The 17,130-nt window shown below is 46.2% G+C and overlaps 1 protein-coding gene and 1 pseudogene across 1 annotated transcript; one reads left to right on the top strand and one right to left on the bottom strand.

Moving 5' to 3' along the window:
* Positions 1 to 1,018: 1,018 nt before the first annotated feature.
* On the top strand, positions 1,019 to 4,601 carry LOC142769336 (uncharacterized; annotated as a pseudogene).
* Positions 4,602 to 5,676: 1,075 nt separating this feature from the next.
* Positions 5,677 to 9,330, bottom strand: LOC142769335 (uncharacterized). Its single transcript, XM_075872487.1, has 3 exons — positions 8,868 to 9,330; positions 8,194 to 8,269; positions 5,677 to 6,993 (listed from the first exon to the last, which is right to left on the bottom strand). The coding sequence occupies exons 1-3, from the start codon at positions 9,158 to 9,160 to the stop codon at positions 6,403 to 6,405; spliced, it is 960 nt and encodes a 319-aa protein (XP_075728602.1). The 5' UTR covers positions 9,161 to 9,330; the 3' UTR covers positions 5,677 to 6,402.
* Between the last annotated feature and the right edge of the window lie 7,800 nt (positions 9,331 to 17,130).

The following is a 17,130-nucleotide window of genomic DNA, read 5'->3' as shown; positions in this document are numbered from 1 at the left end:
TCTCGGGGGCACAGCAGAGACCGCAGTTTGAGAGATCCGCTCGATGGTATGAACGGTAATAGACCGATCCCACCAGCCGATCAGCGCATGCGCCGGTTTTCCGGAGTTGCCCCGCCGCCATCTTAGTTGTAGTCAATCGGTCAACCAGACTACAGCGACTACGCAGTGGCCGCCGCTTTTTCAGTACTGCGCCGGAGCTTCGCGGACGTCTCTCCAATTTCACCAGCAAGAAAAAGTCGTCATGTGAGTATTTTCAATACCTACATTGTCTGTTAATGGGAGCAGGCGGCGCGAATTTCGGTCATAAGTGCCTGCTACTCCTTCGTTTCGGCGGGACTTAGGACAGCCACCCGTTCATTGCCTGTTGAGTACCGTATTCATTTGAGTGATGTATGTAAGCGGTTGTTCTGCGCGACAGTTTTTTTCGCATGTGCATCTTGGGGATTGCAACGTTTGTTTGCACAGTGACGTGCTGTTGGGGACAGGCTTTATTTGCGGCGCCGAACCTTTCGTGTCTTACGGCACTTACGTGCACGAGTGTCGCGTTCGACATACAGCATTTGGTAGTAATAATATTTGAAATTCTTCATTTGGGTGGCGTTCTGATTTTAGTCCACCGAACGACGCGGTCGCTATATTTTGAAAACTCTTGACATTGTAGCGTCCCATGTTTTGCGCACGTGAATATGCAAACGCGCCACTCTCCATTAGCAGCTGTGATACGCATTCATCAGTCATTCGCACTTGTCGGTTGAACCGCATGTAAGGATACGGAGCCAACAAGGGACGTTATCTTACCCTGATAACTAGTTCTGTCTTTTTATTGCCTTTGGTATACAGTTCCGAAATAAAGAAAGGGGAACGTAGTAACCATACCAAAGGCGAAAATGATCCAGACTTCGCTGGTTATCAGCGTCAGATATCGTTTATTTTATGTGTTGGCGACGGTCGTGGTGAGGGACTTCTGGTGTCGAATCTCTCCCTGCCTCCCCCCCCCAAAAAAAAGAAGCATGGGCAATAGCTTTCGCATGCCAAGCCGCCGCAGCGCCGTCACCTAATATCGCTGGTTACGCCAGTGGCTATCAGCAGGCTGTGCTGCACGTATCGAAAGCCACGCGTTCGTGCGTTGTTAACAGTATTTACCTCTGTACATGCAGTTACCAGAGAGCTGCAGGTTCGTGTGGTTGGAGGACGGCATCGCCTAGAAAACTGCATTCTTGCGGTACAGTAATGCATTGGCTGCATTTTTAAATAATCAATATTCTTTTCATGGATTGCGTTTTTATTATGGCTTTTGTCGTGGTCCTGCGTTATTTCATTGCAGTTATTTTTTTCGTTGTTATAGCCCTGTTGTTTATGGTCTTTATAATTTCTACTTCGCTAAGCTTTTTTCTCTTAAGAGTATTTACTGTGTGCAGTATGTGCAACAGTGAAGATTATCTCAGCACTAGTAAAGAGCAGTCCCTGTCATGGGATTACTATCATGTGACTAAAGATTTGGTACTGGTAAGGTCCTGAAAACAGGGCGAGCGATTTCTTCTTTTTTCTTCTCATGAGAACTACTGCTGCGTTTCATTGTTTTTTGTGCTTTTTTGCATGATGCTACCACACCAACTAGTCAACACGTCGTTACTACTACTCATCGGGTACGAGCATCATGCAGTCGAGGCATATTATGTTATTATTACGTGCAGCTGGTTCATTGGCCTGGCTTCTGCGCGGACAACGCGCACCGACTGTCTGACACTGCCCGGGGTTCTTTTATAGAGTACGCAGCATGCAGATGTTTATATGTTCCACCAATAGAGGGTAACGCCCTGATAAAAATATGTAATCTAAGAAAGTGTATTGGCTTAGCAGAAAGTTTAGCTGGCTATGTTCAGATTAAACTAACCTTCAGGCTCTGTTTTTTTTTTGCAGCTCCGTGTAATGCTGTGCCATGGCATCTGTATTACACAACCACAACAGTCAAGGGTGGACCTGCAAAACAAGCTCCGTGAACCCATACTTTGGAAAGGAGCACATTGTCAGGTATGCAAACTTAACTCGGCAGTCATGATTCTCTAAAACTGATGAGTGCTATTTGGGAAAAAAGAGCATGCTGACACCCAAATGTTTCAGAAAGTGTAACGTTTCTTGAACTATTCCTAGTGCCACAAAGCTCTACCCATCTTGTAGGCTCTGTAGTATGCAAAAATTCTTCTCTTTATTAAAGTGGTACGCTACAGGCTCAGTAACTTTGTTGATTGTGTGGTTTAATCCACCGATGCAATGCAGGCATGAGGCGCGCCGTAGTGGAGGGCTCCGTAATAATTTTGACCACCTGGGGATTTTATCGTGCGCCGGAATATTGAAAACACAGGCGTTATTGCTTTTCACCTCCATCAGAAAAGCGGCCGCCGCGGCCGAGAATCGAACCTGCATTCTCTACCTCAGCAGCACAACGCCTTAGGCACTGTGCAACCGCGGCGGGTCTGAGTAACTTTGTGTTTAGCTGGAAAATAACGCCATTTGTAGCTTTCTCAGCTTTTATTCAATGACCAGCAACTCTTGATTGCTGAGAAATGAATAATTAAAGCTGGCATTTCTCTCCTCCATTCCCCTCACATTATTTCGTGAAGTTTCAGACCACGTAACAAAGCGCCCAGATCGAGTCGAGCCCGACTTTACTCGATCGTCCCCATCTTCCTGAAAGTTTGTTCTCGCCGGCTATTACTTCCGTCGCTCCCAATCACAAAGTCAACAGTGTGCCGTGTGTTTCCGACAAAGTTCCACTGATTCCCATCCGAATACGTGCCAACTAGCGCAGCTCCCAACCATTTTGCTGTTACAATTTGAGGTCACTTTAAAATGAAGTTTTTTACATATCTGATTGCAGTAGACAGTCTTCTTAAATTTAGTTTTAGTTCTATATCTTCAGAACTTGCACAATGGACAAAAAGTGGGAGTGTGCAAATTTGTGTAGGGAATGAAAAGGTGTTTATGCACAGGAATGTACTCTTGACAACTGTTCCAGCCAAGTACAATTACAAAAATTTCTTCAGCTGTTTCTGCAGGCCTGAAAGTGGGATTATTTTTATTGTGCAACAGTTAACTAAAGGGTGGAATGTGTAAATGTATATTCTAGAAGGAAAAAGTCCTGCACAGCACATAAACGTGAACGTTTATTCTTCATGCAGGTACACTGAAAGTAAAGGCGCTAGAAAACATCGAGATGCTGGCCTGCGGCTTTTCACATCAGGCCACCTGCAAAAGTTGGTGTTTTCAACTGAAGACACCGCAGAGACCGTGGTGAAGGCACAAGTTCTGGCATCCATGGCAACACGGACAGTGTACAGTGTTGGGGTGAAGTTGCTTAAGTGTGATGGGGAGCTTGTCAGTGGCAGCTGCTCATGTGTTGCTGGGAAAGGTGGTGTCTGCAAACATGTTTGCTGCGTTTTGTACGGGCTGATGCACATTGCGCAACATGATCTCACTGAAGTACCAAATGCCATTGCATGCACTGAAGGTGAACGGCAGTGGTACAACCCGCGGGATCCAAAAAAAGTGACTGAGCAATTTCAACAGATTGTATTCTCCAAGGACACCACTGAAAAAATCAGTGATGCACCAAGGCTTCACAAAAAACGAGCAGCCTACTCATGCTTGAGAACACAATACTCGAATCTGTCAACACCGAGCCTCATAAACTTGCATGGAAACTTCAAAGAATGTGGGCTCGATTGCTTCGCAGACGTACTTGAAGCAAATGACTTTCTTCCCGAAAAACAAAGAAAAGTTGAGAGCCCCGCTACCGAAGATGTGGCTGGGCTACCTTTAAGGTGGCTGGAGCGAGCCAAACAGGGGAATGCTTTGCTGTCATACACAGACGAAGAAGTTACAGCCGTAGAGGCAGCCACACGACTGCAAAGTGCTTGCCTCCTTTGGCATATGTATAGGGAGGGTCTGATCACTGCATCTGTAGCGCATAGAGTTTACACATGGGTCAGGACGTGCCAAACCAAAATGGGGCCGCATGATCCCCGACGTCTCATCGCAGCAGTGGTTGGGAAAAAGAAAGGCAGGGCAACATTTGCCATGAAGAGAGGCCTGCTGTGTGAGCCTGAAGCCAGGAAAGCCTTTCAGGACAAAAACGACAGCCACGTGGATGTTGAGGTGACTGAAACTGGCCTCTTCCTCTCTCGTGATCACGCTTTTCTAGGTGCTAGCCCAGATGGGCTCGTGAAGTGTAAATGTTGCGCACCACGGCTGCTTGAGATCAAAGTGCCCCTAAAAATTCAAGATTTTGCCAAAAGGCAGTTGCGTGCTGGGGAACTAAAAAAAGTAGTGGCTATTATACTCAGGTGCAAGTGCAGATGGATGTGACTGGTCTGAACACCTGCGTGCTGTTTGTTTACAGCAAGGAAGAGTGCCGACAAATCTCCGTGCCATTTGACCAGAGTTTCTTCACGGAATTCATAGAACGTTGCAAATTTTTTACTTCCAGCTACTTGCTTCCCTACATTTCCAGTAACTGGTAAAGTAAAGCTAGAAAATGTTTTCAAGCTTGTGCGTGTGTTCTGTCATACCATAAATCCTTCAAGCCAGTAGAAGTAGCCCACCAGAGTTTTGCTTCTGTGCCTGTAAATTGCGTTTTCTACAACAAAGATGTTTATGTATGAGGTTTGTGAATTTTTGTTCTGCGTTAACAAGAACAGTCTACCCTCTTTCTTTGTACATCATTCACGTGCATAACTTGACCACGCTGGGGAAAAATAGTACAAACGAGCGTGAGTCCCTCCAGTGTGAAGCGTCTGTGTGCTTCATGCTAGTTTCGCGGAGGCATAGGCTTGCTTATTTACGCCAAGAAGCACACGAAATTGCACCACTGGCGTTATTGTTGCTACTAATATTCACACCATTATGGCTTGCGTGCTACTGTAAGGGCCGGCCTTGCTCCAAAACAGCAACTTATGTGGAATTTAAAAAAATTCTCGGGGCACCTAAGCTTGCTTACGTACTGTGGAGGTAAAAAGCCTGGTGATACTTATTAACTGCTTCTTTACTGATAGGGTATTTGTGTTATTTGTGTCTGTCTTCATTGCCACTTTGTTCAATGTAATGTTACATTGACGGGCTCTTTTACTGCTGCATTGTCTGTACTTCTCTTTTCGCATTCATTTTGAATTAATTCAAGGTGAATTAAACAAGCAGACCGGTAACACATGCCACAGCTTTCCATGAATTAGTGTTTTGTGGGACAGCGAGGCACCTGCTCACGTGTCACTTGGCATGAGCTATTCGAAATTTTATCCCACCACTGCTAATGTGTAGGCCTGTGCTATGATGTGTTGTGACCCGCTTCTTTTATGGCCCTACTTTTTACCCACCACTGCTAGTGTGTAGGCCTGTACTATCATGTGCCTTCTGGCCTGTTTTTTTTTGTTTTCCTGAAGGCCCTACACAGTTTACGGGAAGCACGAAAACAATGTCAAATAAACCACTGTACTGGAGCCCTAAGTGGAAAATATTTTTAGACAACTGTTTCTCGCAAAACAGGCGGTTGCAGGCTTCTTGAAATTTACTCGAGCACTGTGTAACGCCGTTTCTTCACAGCTCCATTATCCTCCTGCAGCTGGTTTCTATGCAGGAAATGATACACTCAACATACCTTCAGTTCATCAATGAATGCTGTCACGCATTAAAAGGCTACGTCAGCCTGTTAATTAACCTTTCATGTTTATGTTAAACCACAGCAGACTGGATGGCTGGACACAAGGGGACAATATGGTGATAGCCCATACAAGTATGCTTCTCAATGGGCAGCTATGGCCACGATCACGAGCTTTTACCCTATCGAAATAAATGTATGTACCTATTCATTGACACCGCCAGGCATGGGTTCACTTCTATTTTAATGGAAAGCATCAAAACGTGCCGCTGTTTGAAATGGTGACAGAGATGAAGAGAGTATGGCTATTGCATAATGCACGTTCATGACAGTACAGGTAGCAATGTGTTATGACAACAAAAAAGAAAAGGGGGGTCAATGCAGACAACACATATTTTCGTGCAAGTAAACGTAGTTCTCAAGAAATTTAGAGAATAAGGGAATGACCAAGTAAACAATGCAAATAAACTGAATACAAAACCTAGGCAGGGACATTTCTTATGATGCTTGAATGTGCACGGGAAGGATACGGCTCTTCGTACGTGCCCTCCTGAAGGGATTGGGTTGTTCCTTGTTTTGGGCTAAGGTGAATAAAAAAGCTTGGAGAGACGGTGAGCAGTTCCTAGAACAGGCACAATGGCCTATATCCTTCCAATTTCTGGCTGTGTTGCATGGCCAAAAAAGTAGTCAAATGTAGTGCAAGCGAACTGGCGCAGCCTATCAGCAGACATGCAGACTTCACTCACATCTGCTCACAGCAATGGCTCACCCACAAAGTTTGTCAAGCGTGCGCAAACATGCCACACCTTGTTCAGTTGTCCAGACATGCTGTTTGGAAACACCTGTGAGAGTATTCTGTAGGTCTTTATCCTCCGAATGACCCTTTCCACATGTATGCGCACACTGGCAATAAGCCTTGTCTCAGTTTCATCTGCTTCAGACAGTTGAGGCCGTCCTTCCATGAATGGCGGAATGTTTAAGTGCAGTGAAAGTTCCTTGCACTCTTCTTCGATGGTGAACCCCCTATCAGCCATCAAACTTCGCCCTGGTGAGAACTTTTCCAACACACCGGAAGCCTTTGTTAGGGCCTTGTCAGACAGCCTCCCAGGAGGAAGATCGGACACGAACATAACAAAGCCGTTCGGGCTGCACACAACTAACCCTTTTGCAGTATTGTGCTTTTTGTACGAGGAATAGGTCTCACTCTGTACACGGAATGACGAGGGGGTTTCGATGAAAATTTCGGTGCAGTCGAGGATGCCGTCAACAGTGGTGTAGCCCTTGTCAGTGAAAGCTTGTGGCCTGTACTGGTCGCACAGGTGGGGAGGCATCCATGTTGGGACCTGAAAAAAAAGAAGGAAAAGTGGGTTTTCATATTTTTTACATTAATATCATCAGTGGCTTAGGAACGGGCGGGGGGAGTGGTCTTAGAGTGGTGGATTTATGCGAAGGATCTAAGACTGCAATATCAATGCACATGAATCTCCCCAATGCTCTTAATGTACGATTTAAAAAGTCACCTTCTCCACCTTTGATTTTTTCCACAAGTACTGGCACTGCTCTGCAGTAGAGACCGCAAGATGAGTCATCACAGCTTGTAACACTGTCAAATGAATCTACAAATGCTCTAAAAATTAGCAAAAAACACACGGGCACACGAGAAGCATGCTGGGATAAGCATTCTCTCAACAAAACTTTTTTGGAAGCATCGTTACATATAAATAAAATCATTTACTGCATTGGGCATGTGCTGTAAGACCCAGAAGGTTCATCGATTGATTTATTGAGTTATAATGCACAGGCACTACATAAGTTATAAGGTGCACTGTAGTGGAGGGCTTCAGTTTAATTTGATCAGATGGGAACCTTTACCGAGCACCTTAATCTCGAACATGCGAGCATTTTCGCTTTTTGCCTGCGTAAGAAAAGCGGAAGCCACGGCCGAGAATCGAACCCGCATCCTTGGGCAGCACAACGCCGCGGGCATTGAGCCATGTAGCAACCCGCAGAATGAAAAAAGTGAAATGAGTACATTTGGGTGAGGTGACATGTGACGTTGCTTCCAATAATTTTTAGCTGAGAGTGAGTGCTTGTCCCATTGTGCTTCGCCTGTGTTGTATTTTTGCGCTCTGGGTTTTACAAGCGTGAACCAACTGCCTAACAAGTAGTTTTACTGAAATTTACTTTAATTCAATCGATCCATCTTAGAATGCAAACACAAGGTGTTCAAGCTGAGCAATCTTGCAGTAAGCTTAAAAAAGCATGCTTCGGGGAATTAAATTACCTGTACGTTCTTAGCAGGTATCTTGACAGACAGAAAGGCAGTAGTGGGGGCTAATATATCTGGCCATGAGGGGAAGGCTGACAAACACCCCTTGAAATAGAACCCTGGCTACGCGACTGATCAGTGTACAGTTGGCCTTTTATACCTAAAATTCCATCCAGTCCCCTTTCTCCCTTCCCATAAATGTTGCAATTTGTCGCGGCCATCACAGAGACCACAAACAAAAGGCAATAAAAAAAGATAACTGGTGCTGACATACCTGGCGAAGCCTGTTGTCCAAAAAATCCAGCCATGTTACCCAGATCCTCGAAACGGTTGACGTAGAAACGCCAAACCTTTACGAAAAACAAATTTGCAAAAAATGTGCATCAGTAATTTTCTGCAGCACAAACAAAAGAACCTACGGTTGCAATGAAGATGTCATTGCAGAAGATGCTTAAACGGTACTGAATTCTTTTTGTGTAAGCACCTTGTTACTTCCAGTCATTTTCATTATAAACGATAAGTGAAAAAGTGCTGCATACCATTGCTGATATTTTGAGGAACGTACGAATACACAGCATGCTGCATTCCCCCTATGCACAAAGTAACTAACAAAACCAGCTACGCTCGGCAGGAACACTGAAATTTGGCTTAAACTTGAATTTCTCAGTGAATGAAAGTTCGTTTGCTACCGGACAAGCACTAAGGGTATTACAAAATACCAAATCTTTTGAATAAAGCAAACTCGTATTTTGTCTTCATGGCCCCTTTCGGGCTGATTGGGTTATGCTTGTTTTCCTCACAGCATATTCATAAATAAAATTATACACAGTTCCCGCATAAATGTATTGGCATGGTAACAGAGTTTCATTAGTCACTCCACTTGGACCTTATGCAAAGGCAAAAATGAGTACTGATGCAAAAAAAAACACTTCAACGTTGGCAGCGTACCTGTACGCAAGGTCAAGGCCGTCAAGGCCCAGCCGTAGCCTCATTAGGACGAGCACAAGCTGTGTCTTCAAAGGCAGGATGAAGTTCCGGTCCTCGTTCTCCGTTTCCTTCATCTGCCAGAACCGCAGCTTTTTCGCATCTGGTTCAAGTAGGGACCAAAAACTGTCGAAGGACTTTCTGGATGTAAAGCCAGTGTAGTACCACAGCTTCTTTTCATCTTCTACAAGGGCTTCATACGTGATGTCAATCTTTTGTGTAGCTTCAGCCTTGCACCTCTTGACTTTCTTCTGCATACAGGATAGCTCAAGCCGCAAGCACCTATTCTTCTGCTGAAGGTGGTCACATAGCTTTTTTGCTTCAGCGTGGTCCTGTTGAGAGCGTTTTAGCTGGCGGTTGAGCTCTTCAACATGCGCGTAAGCAGCTTCAGCCTTTTCTGCTAGCTCAGTTATTACATTATTTTGGCAAGCAACTTTCTTGGCAAGCTAGTCATAGCTTGACTCTTGGCTGCTGTAGGCATGGTCCATGAGTAGAGTGCTTTGCTGTGCGGTGTCTTCACTGTCGCTGCTGCTACTAGTGATGGCAGAGCCTGAGACTTCTGGGTCGTGCTGGGGTGCCACAGTTGGACTGTTGGGAAGTTCCGGCTGTCAGGGGAAAATGAAAAAAGAAAGCAATGTGTTTCAGTGATTTTTACAACACACTGTGCAGCTGCAGGTGAGATATCCAATACTGCATTTTATACCTTCACACGAGTTTAAGTTTACTCGGCATCATTGCTTTTTTTACGCAGTAGCGCAACCCTTAAGTAGCCATTGCCTGCATTAAGCCATAACAAAATATTCAGTGGTGCATATGCAACAACGTAATGCTATTTCTCTGCATTGCTTGCGCTCAAATTACCTGTGTCCTTATGAGTGGTCGCCTCCTTTCCACCTTTTGCGGTCTCAGCGGGAAGATTGTGGGCACTCTGTTCATGTAAGTCTTTTTTCCTCCTTCGAAGTGGGCACCGCATTCTCGGTGTCCCGTGGTAGGCGTAAACTTGGAGAACCTGAGCACAAAAAGTTCCAGCATTATTTCATATGACACTGAACATCATCTACTGCGTTTTCAGGTTCCTTTTAAATGTCCAGTCGGCATGCTACCACTGCAAGACAACAGTATCACTTTCTCTTGATTAACGTACAAAAAGTTTCATATCAGTCAAGGGCAAATGACAAATGTAATTTTAATTTTCAGCCTCACTCGACAACGCCACACACAGGTAAATTATACAGCTGTTTGTGCCACTCATCTGCATAGGTGCAGCGAAATCGGCCGCGTGCATGCACCAAATAACTATTTTACGGAAAGGACGAGATTACAGAGGCACCGTTTGCATCGAGGGTGATCCGCGAAAGCTAATCGCCGTTTGGCACAACGAGTTCTGGGTAAGTTGTTGCAAGCGTGCCGTGAAGTACGTTACGTCGTTTCTAAAAAGTAAGGTCTCGATGTACGGTAGAGCTATTAGGAGAGCCTCGTCAATGAGCTTGCCTTCCCCTTATGCCTGCATGCTTGCCACTTGCGTTGTAAAAAAAAAACACAAGCCGCGTACGCGGTGCTGCACTTGCGCAACATGGAAAACTAAAAGACCTCAGCACTACAACTCGTAATAATAATAATATTAGTACGCAGCGGTAACAAAAAACGCTAGAATAAGGAAGATGCGCTAAAAAATGACCGGCATGCACAACCGCGAACCGCGGCTGAGCTATCCGGTAAGAGTATACGCAGGCAGAGTGAGCAAATATCATATTCTTTGGTATGCTAAGCTTCATGATTAAACATTCACATAAAAAAACTACCGCAATACGCTTATTTAGTTTCAAAGCGGCACTATACATTTAATAAGATGTCTTACCTGCCGCCCCGTCCAGCCCTGTTGATACGCTGAATCCACGTCTCCCGAAGCTTTTGCTCTTTAGGAAAGACGTAGAAACCCAAGCCTTTATCCCTTGTGCTGTTGTTGTAGCATCCAGGAACACAGCACGTAAATCCTCCCACCGTAAGACGGCTCCACACGACCGAAAAATCTATCGAAAAGGGAACGCTCAGGCACTTCGGCTGGCTGGTGCGCCCGGACGACTACAAGTACCGGCATGCACCGCGGCTGCCGCGGCAGCGGTGGCGTCGCGAAACTGGCCTGTGGGATCGGTCTATTTGTAGGCAGTTCTCTTGTCTCTCAGTGTTCAAAGCTCTGGTCGAAAGCGTGATGTCATCAGCATAGATCGCGTGCCGTAAATCTGGTATTTTATTGAGAATTTTCGGCAGATTTAAAATAGCCACAAAAAAGTAAAGACAAAATGACCGAACCCTGCGGTGTGCCTTTTTTGGTTGTCAGAAGCTTCTGCTATGGATGTTGCATATGCCCACAGTTGCCGTACGGGCCGTCAGAAAGTTTCTGACGTACGTGTAGGTTTTAATGCCGCAGCCAATGCCTTCGAGGTTGTTGAAGATCGCTTCGAGGCTGACTTTATTGAAGACCACCTAGACGTCGACTCCGAGTTTGAAGCACTTTCTTCAATGGGTGAAGTGATAATGAGGTCTTCTTCGAGTAGTAAGAGCACGTCGTGTGTCGAAGATGCTGCCTGAAGCCGAACATGGTGGCCGGTAGGTGTCCACTATCTTCCAGGTACTGGATTAGGCAGTCCTGCACCAAATGTTCGAACTGCTTTCCCACGCACAGAAATCGGGCGTATGTTCTCAATGCCGACTGGTTTGTAAGGCTTAGGGATCAAGGTTATTTTTGAGTGCTTCCGTACCGCAGGTCGGAAGCACTAATCCCAGCAGCCATTGAAATATCGGAGAAGATCCGTGATGGCCTGGTGCGATAGGTTGCGTGAGTGCTTTTCGAAAAACCTGTCTATTCCTGCGCTGGTATTTCTGGTCAACTTCGTTTGGGCTGTGTATGTTCAGCCTAGCTAAAGTGCCGGTCGAGCGCAGTGTTTGGTGCGCCAGCGTAATTTTTGGTGTGAATTGAAGCTCCAGGGGGTGCATGGCCACAGATGTTCTTCGTCTTTCTTTTAGGAGGTGTCCTTCTATACCGGCGTAGTTTCGAAAAAGACTCTGAAGCTGCTGCTTCTGTGCTGGTTCGGAGGGTGACGTGACTGGAAGTGTGCGAAGCAGATGTCAGGTCTTCCTGGTGCTCACCCGTCCTGGTGCTAATCCGTTCCTGGTGCTCCTGAACGTTGTCAAAGAAAGCGTGCCCGTTTCGCCTGGCCGATTGGTTCGCATAATCTTGAGATTGCTCGGTGAGGACAGAATGCGTTTTCTTAACTTTCTGCTTAGTTCTGCGGGTGCCACCGTTTTAGAAGTCCTGTTCAACCTTCCCAAAGGTAGAGGAGATGTGCGTCGACGACGGGTGTATTGGCGTCAAGCTGTATGTCCTTAGTGTAGCGTTCGGCTATCTTGAGCATCTTCTTAAACAAGCCTTCAATGTCGATTATGGTGGTTTTAACGTTGAGGTCATCCCTAAATGATTGCTATTTCGTTAACCACGCAATTTCATCCTACTGAAACGTTCCGTATGCAAGTCAAATAATTCTTACTTTTCCATAAAGAATACCTAGGTTTCCCATATATATCTATAGATTTCCGTCAGATTCTTACGGAAACATACGGAAGTATTGGACATCGCATTCGGAACGTTTCAATAGGGATATGCAGCCTTGATATTGTTACGTGAAAATGACACGAGGCGTGTCTATTTAAAATCTATATTTAATATTTAAACTGATGCGTTTGGCGTCAGCTAAGATGGAAGCAGCATGCACAACCAACCGACCACTTCCTTGTTGTCGTCTTCTGACTGCTGATACGTCAGCTACGTAGCATTACCCCCCCCCCCCCGGCGGTAAAAGCGCCGTCTCGGTGCACATAAACTACGGTCTTCAGTAGGTAGGTGGTAAGGTTTTAGCCTGCTGACGTGCACAACATCACTAGATGTGGTTGCAGGCAGGCTTGTGGTCTCAGATGCAGGAATGATCTCATAGGTGACGTCGGTTACCTGGCGGATGATACGGTAAGGACCCATGTAGCGAGACAATAACTTTTCTGATAAGCCAACTCGACGAACTGGGAACCAAAGGAGAACAAGAGAACCGGGTGAAAAGTGAACGTCAGCATGCCGCCTGTCGTAGATGGCTTTCTAAGTGGCTTGCGAAGCCTAAAGTCTAGAGCGGGCGATCAGACGTGCGTGGTCGGCACGAGAAATAGCGTCGCGTGCGTATTCGGTTGACGGCGTTGTAGTGGTTGGAAGTAAGGTGTCGAGTGGTAACGTCGGATCACGGCCATAAAGCAAATAAAAGGGTGAATAACGAGTGGTGTCGTGGCGCGAAGAATTGTACGCAAAGGTCACGTGATGTAGCGCCAGGTCCCAGTCATGGTGGTCGAAGAACACATACATTGCGAGCATGTCTGTTAGGTTCCGATTTAGCCGTTCGGTAAGGCCAATTGTTTGGGGATGGTAGGAAGTGGTCAGCTTGTGGTGCGTCGAGGAAGAGCGCATAAGATCGTCGATCACACGGGACAAAAATGCGCGGCCACGATCCGTGAGTAATTGGCGAGGAACACCATGGTGTAGGATGACGTCGTGGAGCAAAAAGTCCACAATGTCAGTAGCGGTGCTGGTGGGGAGCACCCGAGTGATGGCATACCTAGTCGCGTATTCTATAGCCACGGCGACCCCCTTGTTGCCCGATTTCAACTCGGGAAAAGGACCGAGAAGATCTATACCAACACGGAAGAAAGGTTTGGTTGGGATGGAGATCGGTTGAAGAAGTCCAGCCTGAGCGCAGTAGGTCGCTTCCTACGTTGGCGCTTATCGCAGGAGGACACGTAACGGCGAACGGACCGAGCGAGACCGCGCCAAAAGAAGCGGCGACGCACGCGGTCGAACGTCTGAGATACACCCAGATGACCAGCAGTTTGTTCATCGTGAAGCTCGTGAAGCACGGTTGAACGCAAATTTTTCGGCACGACAAGAAGGAGCTCAGGGCCATCTGGCTGGAGGCAATGACGGTACAGCGTGCCATTCAGGAAGACGTACATGGGAAGTGACGTGTCGTTCGGAGCATATTTGAGACGGTCAATAAGTTGTCGCAGAGAAGCATCACGACGTTGTTCATCACGTATCTGAAGAAACTGGGACATTGACATGACGCTGAGGCTAGGCTCGATGTCTGGTTCGTCGGGCTGATCAACAGGGTAGCGGGATAAGCAATCGGCGTCCAGATGAAGACGTCCAGACTTATAAGCAACCGAGTAGGAATACTCCTGTAGGCGTAATGCCCAACGACCAAGTCGTCCAGTGGGGTCCTTAGGAGAAGAAAACCAACACAGCGCGTGACGATCTGTGATGACACGGAAAGGGCGGCTATACAAGTAAGGACGGAATTTCGAAACTGCCCAAACAAGAGCGAGACATTCCCCTTCTGTTATAGAATGATTGCTTTCAGACTTAAAAAGCAGACGGCTTTCGTACGCTATTACACGGTCGTTGCCCCGCTGAATTTGCGCCAAAACTGCACCAATTCCGTGACCGTTGGACGTCTTGTTTGAGAAGACAGTGAGTGGTCGGGCGAGTGCCGCAAAGTTTTTCACGAACCGGCGAAAGTAGGAGCAGAGGCCCACGAAACTGCGAACATCATGGACTGAGCGTGGGACTGGGAAGTTTGTTACAGCGCGTACTTTCACCGGGTCTGGCCGTACGCCGGCAGCACCAACAAGGTGACCCATTATGGTAATCTGATGAAGACCGAAGTGGCACTTGCAGGAATTGAGCTGCAGGCCGGCCTGTCGATATATGGATAGAATGGTCCAAAGGCGTTCAAGGTGGGTTGCAAAGGTAGGTGAGAAAATGATCACTTCGTCGAGGTAACACAAACATGTCGACCATTTAAATCCTTGTAGGAGCCAAACTTGGACCCCCGTCGTTATTCGCCCAGCCGTGCCGGCGCACCTAACAGCCGCTCTACCACGCGTTCACCGTCACCGCAACGCCGCCATTCTCCGTCACCTAAACCCCGCCGCTATCCATCAACGACTAACTCTGGATCTTCCTGGACAAAAAAATAGACTGTGCAGCTTCTGGAGGTAGTGCTGCATCAAGTGCGACTGACCCGAATCCTCCGTTGACACTACCTACTAATAAAAACTTGCTAAACGTGCATGTGGACGGTCTGTCTTTGACGGCTTTAGTTGACACTGGAGCTCAGGTGTCTATAATGAGTGCTGGTCTGTGTCGCCGCCTCAAAAGTAGTGCTCATGCCTGCCGTAACACAAGCTGCCCGTGTCGCCGATGGTGGAACTGTAGCCATCATTGGAATGTGTCATCATCATCATCATCAGCCTGACTACGTCCACTGCAGGACATAGGCATCTCCCATGTTCCGCCAGTTAACCCGGTCCTGTGCCTGCTGCTGCCAATTTATACCCGCAAACTTCTTAATCTCATCTGCCCACCTAACCTTCTGTCTCCCCCTAACCCGCTTGCCTTCTCTGGGAATCCAGTCAGTTAACCTTAACGACCAGCGGTTATCCTGTCTACGCGCTACATGCCCGGCCCATGTCCATTTCTTCTTCTTGATTTCAGCTATGATATCCTTAACCCCAGTTTGTTCCCTAATGCACTCTGCTCTCTTCTTGTCTCTTTAGGTTACACCTACCATTTTTCTTTCCATTGCTCGCTGCGTCGTCCTCAATTTAAGCTGAACTTTCTTTGTAAGTCTCCAGGTTTCTTCTCCGTAGCTAAGTACCGGCAAGATACAGCTGTTATATACCTTCCTCTTGAGGGATAGTGGCAATCTACCTGTCATTATTTGAGTGTGCTTGCCAAATGTGCTCCACCCCATTCTTATTCTTCTAGTCACTTCAATCTCGTGGTTCGGCTCCGCAGTTATTATCTGCCCTACGTAGACATAGTCTTTTACAACTTGAAGTGCACCATTACCTATCTCGAAGCGCTGCTCTTTTCCGAGGTTGTTGTACATTACTTTCGTTTTCTGCAGATTCATTTTAAGACCCACTTTCCTGCTCTCCTTGTCTAATTCTGTTATCATGAGTTGCATTTCGTCCCCTGTGTTACTCAGCAATGCATTGTCATCGGCGAAGCGCAGGTTACTAAGGTACTCTCCATTAACTCTTATCCCTAACTGTTCCCAATCTAGGCTTCTGAAAACTTCCTGTAAGCACGCGGTAAATAGCATTGGGGAGATTGTGTCCCCCTGCCTTACACCCTTCTTGATTGGTATTCTGATGCTTTCTTTATGAAGCACTATGGTAGCAGTTGATCGCCTGTAGATTTCTTCCAGGATGTTTATATACGCTTTATCGACCCCCTGATTCTGCAGTGTCTGCATGACGGCTGATATTTTTACTGAATCAAACGCCTGCTCGTAACCTATGAAGGCTATGTATAGTGGTTTGTTATACTCTGAGCATTTCTCTATTACCTGATTGATAGTATGAATGTGGTTGATTGTTGAGTAGCCTGTTCGAAATCCTGCTTGTTCCTTTGGTTGATTGAATTCTAATGTTTTCTTTACACTGTTAGCAATTACCTTTGTAAATAGCTTGTATACTACAGAGAGCAAGCTAATCGTCCTGTAATTCTTCAAGTCCTTGTCATCTCCTTTCTTATGTATTAAGATGATGTTAGCGTTCTTCCAAGACTCTGGTACCCTTCCCGTCAGGAGACACTTCGTAAACAGAGTGGCTAGTATATCTAACACAATCTGTCCTCCATAATTCAGCAGATCTGATGTTACCTGATCTTCACCAGCCGCTTTGCCTCTTTGCATGCTCTCCAAAGCTTTTCTGACTTCTTCTATCATTACTAGTGGGGTGTCATCTGGGTTACTGCTAGTTCTGATAGTATTAAGGTCGTGGTTGTCTCGGCTACTGTACAGATCTCTGTAAAACTCCTCCGCTATTTTAACTATCCTATCCATATTGGTAGTTATTTTGCCTTCTTTGTCCCTTAGTGCATACATCCGATTTTTGCCTATCCCAAGTTTCCTCTTCACTTCTTTGACACTTCCTCCGTTTTTCAGAGCGTGTTCAATTCTCTCCATGTTATACCTTCTTACATCGGATACCTTACGCCTGTTAATAAACTTCGAAAGCTCTGCCAGTTCTATTTTGTCTGTTGTACTTGAGACTTTCATAATTTTATGGTTCCTAATGAGATTCTTCGTTTCCTGGGAAAGCTTGCCAGTGTCCTGTCTAACTA

This window comes from Rhipicephalus microplus, chromosome 8 (genome assembly GCF_043290135.1).
Source record: "Rhipicephalus microplus isolate Deutch F79 chromosome 8, USDA_Rmic, whole genome shotgun sequence".
In the NCBI taxonomy this organism is placed as follows: domain Eukaryota; kingdom Metazoa; phylum Arthropoda; class Arachnida; order Ixodida; family Ixodidae; genus Rhipicephalus; species Rhipicephalus microplus.
The sequence above is the reverse complement of the archived record's forward strand: the minus strand, read 5'-3'. Positions and strand labels throughout refer to the sequence as shown.